Source organism: Pygoscelis adeliae, unplaced genomic scaffold (assembly GCF_000699105.1).
Source record: "Pygoscelis adeliae isolate BGI_AS28 unplaced genomic scaffold, ASM69910v1 Scaffold84, whole genome shotgun sequence".
In the NCBI taxonomy this organism is placed as follows: Eukaryota; Metazoa; Chordata; class Aves; order Sphenisciformes; family Spheniscidae; genus Pygoscelis; species Pygoscelis adeliae.
This window is the reverse complement of record NW_008824754.1, coordinates 355,215-360,028: the sequence shown is the minus strand read 5'-3', so window position 1 is coordinate 360,028 and position 4,814 is coordinate 355,215. Positions and strand designations below refer to the sequence as shown.

The window sequence follows — 4,814 nt, the reverse complement described above, 5'->3', positions numbered from 1 at the left end:
GAGTTTATAAAGGAATAAGCCAGTATGTTAACTGAAAATTCCCTCAAGAATTGTAAACTTACTTCCTTAGCTGCACTCATGTAATCACATCACCCTTTCTCATGTAAGCCTAGGGGACAGTGAATGCTACGTGGAGCAGAAACCTTCCTCTGGGATGAGTTGCAAGGGGGGGCAAGTCTCCCATGCGGTCATGTTCTGCAACCCAGCTCCTGTTCAGGTTACCTTCTTTGTCCACCTGCCTGTTCCTACCATCAGCTTGATGTCTCTGGCTAAGACAGCAAAGGGTGTGAGGTGATTTAAGGAGCTCTCTCAGTGGAGTCAGAGAGTAGGTGGGAGGTTTCAGAGAATGCTGTAATCTAGCTGAAGTAAGACACATTTACTCTTTGCAGGAACCATGGTTTATGAATGCAGGGATTTACACAGAGTCTGAATTTTCTTTACACCGTGTGAGGACAAATACTGTAACTTCCCACTGATGTCAACTGGGAGTTGGTGGCTCAGCACATCTAAGGGTTAAATGCCCTGTGTTTCAGTGTTAACCTGGGACACGATTTAGGATACACATTAAGGTATTAGTTTAACGCTGAGAAGCCTGAAGAACCTAATGATAGTTAGCTCCATTCAAATCGCTTGACCTTTATTATATTATACTTATTATATTATACTTGGTTAGCAAGCCATTACTTAGCAAGGTAGATTAATCATGCAACATGTTTGGGTGAGTAACTGGACTTTCTTTTGCTTTCCAGAGACCGGCATTCAGAATGGCAGGCTTGTCCACTTTAATCCTCCTTTTGTGTGCTGCTAAAGATGTGGTGCCCTCCAGTTCTCACTGGAAGCCAACTTGGCCATCTTACAGAGTTCCAGTTATCCTGCCACAGTCTACCCTTAACTTGGACAAACCGCAGTTTGATGCTGAAGCCAAACTGGAAGTAGTATCTCCCTGTGGCCCAGCATGCCACAAAAGTTCTCCGCTGCCAACTTACGAAGAAGTAAAGAACTACCTGTCCTATGAAACCTTGTACGCTAATGGTAGCCTCACTGAAACTGAAGTGGGCATATATATTCTGAGCAACAGCGGTGATGGGTCTCGAGGCAAGTCTCGAACTAAGAGGCAGATCTATGGCTATGACAGCAGGTTTAGCATTTTTGGGAAAGACTTCTTGTTGAATTACCCATTCTCCACATCGGTGAAGCTATCTACAGGTTGCACAGGGACGCTAGTGGCTGAAAAGCATGTTCTTACTGCCGCTCATTGTATCCATGATGGCAAGAGTTACGTCAAAGGAGCTCAGAAACTGCGGGTGGGGTTCCTAAAGCCCAAACTGAAAGATGGCAGCAAAGGGGCCAATATCACCAACTCAGCAATGCCTGAGAAAATGAAATTCCAGTGGATTCGAGTGAAACGGACACATGTCCCCAAAGGATGGATCAAAGGCAATGCCAATGACATTGGCATGGATTATGACTATGCCCTGCTGGAGCTCAAGAAGCCTCATAAAAGAAAGTTTATGAAGATAGGTGTGAGCCCACCAGCAAGGCACTTGCCTGGAGGGAGGATTCACTTCTCTGGTTACGACAACGATCGTCCGGGAAACCTGGTTTACCGTTTCTGTGATGTCAAAGATGAAACGTATGACCTGTTGTACCAGCAGTGCGATGCCCAGCCGGGTGCGAGTGGGTCTGGGGTGTACGTGAGGATGTGGAAGAGGCAGAATCACAAATGGGAGCGTAAAATTATTGGAATATTTTCAGGCCATCAGTGGGTGGACATGAATGGCACCCCACAGGATTTCAATGTAGCTGTTCGCATCACACCCCTCAAATATGCACAGATCTGTTACTGGATCAAAGGCAACTACCTTGACTGCAGGGAAGGATAAAGACAATGAAACTCCTTGAAAGCACTTAATGACTGGTTTTAATTACTCATCTGAGGAAAGGCTAGACTTCTGCTGCAAATGTGTGTGATACGATCTTGTAACATTGGGATGTGATATATAGCTTTTCAAGCACGCCACCATGTTCTCAGGACAGGGGCTGTGTGGTGCTGTCATTACAGCTCGAAACTGGGGAGAAAGGAACGTCTGCTGGGTGGGGAAGGAGCAGGTGGACTTGCTGAATTTGCAGCTGAGCAACTGAAGATTAATTAGGGGCGGATCAGTAAACAGTACGAAATCAGAACCGTCTCCAAAGAATCTTATAAAAGGGACGCTGTTGACTATCTCATGCCTACAATGTTTGTTTTAATAAATCCTAGGATTAGTAGAAATGCTTTGATCTGAACTTTTAAAAGAAAATATTTCTATGCTGTTGGGGGCTGAAGAGGGGCTTTTAATGGTGTTTGCAACCCAAACATTACAGCTTTGTGTTCCTGCATGAGAAAGGGAGTGTGAAAAGGGCAAGGCATGCGCTGTGGGAGATGAATGGTGCCACACAAATAGCGTGAAGGGTAAATAACTGCATAACACTTCCAACCTTCTTTTCAGCCTGAGTGATTTGAGACTTTATTAGTAACATAGTTAAGAAAAATGCTTTTTGAGCAAACAGACCTTGATGTTGTAAGGACTTGACTGTGAAGATGATGTTGGTCATATGAGCAGTGCCATTGCATCCTGCTTTGGGAAACACAAATCATACACGGGCTTAAATCTTTATAGCAGCTGGGGCATAGCCTTACACCTAACAGGATCCCTATGAATATGCTATTATAGAAAGCATATGGGGACAGAGGCTTGTTTTCTGTTACGACCTACTTGGATCTTTTAAGGAAAATCTCATGTCAGCAACTCAGATTTTCAGAGGGGAAGCCTGTCTTTGGTCTTGCTGGCCATCTGAATTGCTGCCTGCAAAGCAGGGGAAGGGGAGAGCAGGGCAAGGGTTCTACTGAGTTTTCCCTCTTTTTGCGAACATCCATGCTGTTCTACCTAAAAATACACCGGGTGGAGGGACCCTAGATTTATAAGTGTCTCTCTATTGTATCCCTTTGACAGTGTAATTTGTATGGCATCTTGACTTCCGTTTCTTGTGTTGTTTGGGACAGGAATCCTCCTCCCCATCAAATTGTTGAGTTACAAATAATTTTTGGCAAATGCACAGTTCAGTAATTCTGCAGCTGGAATAGAGCCACATTCTAGGATGTAATCTGAGTTTGCTATGAAGTGATGCTCTGCTGTCTCTTATAGATAACAGTGACTTACATTTTTACTATAGCAGAATTGGAGTTCAAAACAAGAACTGTCTTTTATAGGTAAAATCAGCACAGACAAATACTTGTAGCTCAGCAAACAGTGCTGGGAAGTCAATATGGTCTGTTCAAACAGTGTTTCTCAGGTGGATTGTGCCACTGTATTGCAGTAACATGGTTAAGTACATGCTGCCATGCCAATATTATTTTTTTAAATAGGAGGATAGACACTGGCTCTGGTTCCAGTTTCTCTTCCATCCATCTCTCACTGTCTCCTAAAGCTTACCAAGTTGCCCGTGGCGCTTGGTGTTGTGGGGCAAATGCAAAAGTCTCTGGTGTGAAATGGCAGAGCTGGGAAGGAATGAATCTAAGCAGAGCTTCCCTGTGCTATACGAGAGAAATGTTAATTCAGCTAAACCTTTCTTACACTCTACTAATTACAATGGCATTTGTAAACATATGCCTGATGGTGCTTTATCTTTGTGATGGCTTTGGCTCTAAAAAAAACCATTTTTTGCTAGAGCTGCCTATGATTATTATTTTTATAGGTGCAGCGTACAAAAACATGGACCCTCATGTGGGCTTTTGGTGCACTCAGATACAAGCAGTTACTAATGCTTTGATGTATGAATATTCAGCATATGTATCTGATGGTCTTTTTCTGCCTTTTTATTTTAATTTCCTTTACTTTATGGCTGTTATCTGGAGCACTTTTGTTTGAATGTATCACAGTGAATAAAGAAAAGTTATGGAATTTCAATGCAGACATTCTTGTATTTGTCCTATACTTGGGTTGCACTTTCAATCTCGTTTCAGTTACTTATTTGGAAGGACATTCAGATACAGAACATCCTCAATGCTGTTTATTTTCCTTCAGTTTTCTTCTGTCCCCACCTCTTACAGAAGTAATTTTTCTTTTTTCAGTAGGCTTAATTACTCTGTGTCTTTGGACAGTAATAATCAATCTTAGCTTTCATATAATTCTTGCAGTTCCAAAGCCAGTCATGAGCTCAGATTAGTTAAAGCTGAAAACAACCTATTAGACTAAAGAGTCACATTGTTTTTATTAACTTTAGGGTCGATAAACTATGGAGGTTTTTGAACCAGTCAGTATAAGGTCATAAATCAGGTCCATCTTCTTTTTCTTTTAGTTGATGCAGTAAGAAAAAAGTTCCTTTGAAGCCAGCAGTGCGACCCACCGTTTTTTGAGGAACACTAGAGTGCAGAAATGTTCTACTTTTTGATTTGGGAATTGCTGCCCATACACCTTTCCTGATTTCTGGATGTGCACGCTGTGTCATGTGGGCTTGAGAACATCAGTCCTGGCTTATGGGACATATTTCCCATTCAATGGCCCTATGAATGGAACTGCTTTGTTGGACTGTAGATCTCTCAGAATGAGATCTTTCATTCTCTCAAGGTGACTGGCAGGGTGGAGTTGTTTTTTTTTTAAAAAAAAGTATGCAGCAAGTTTAGTGTAATCGGGGAGGGGGGGAGAGTCTCCTTCTACTGTACACCCTATGCAAACATTCCAGATTATTTTTTGAAAGAAAAGGAAATCTCAGATAATGTGGGCAGAGTTGTTGTGCTAAAGCTCAACATTGTTTCACCTGCACCCACCCGAGTT

At 42.5% G+C, this 4,814-nt stretch overlaps 1 protein-coding gene across 1 annotated transcript; it reads left to right on the top strand.

Annotated features, from left to right (window-relative positions):
- Positions 1-754: 754 nt before the first annotated feature.
- Positions 755-3,949, top strand: PRSS23 (protease, serine, 23). The gene has a single exon (XM_009323446.1). It carries the CDS (start codon positions 765-767, stop codon positions 1,881-1,883), a length of 1,119 nt encoding a protein of 372 aa, XP_009321721.1. The 5' UTR covers positions 755-764; the 3' UTR covers positions 1,884-3,949.
- The last annotated feature ends 865 nt before the right edge of the window (positions 3,950-4,814 follow it).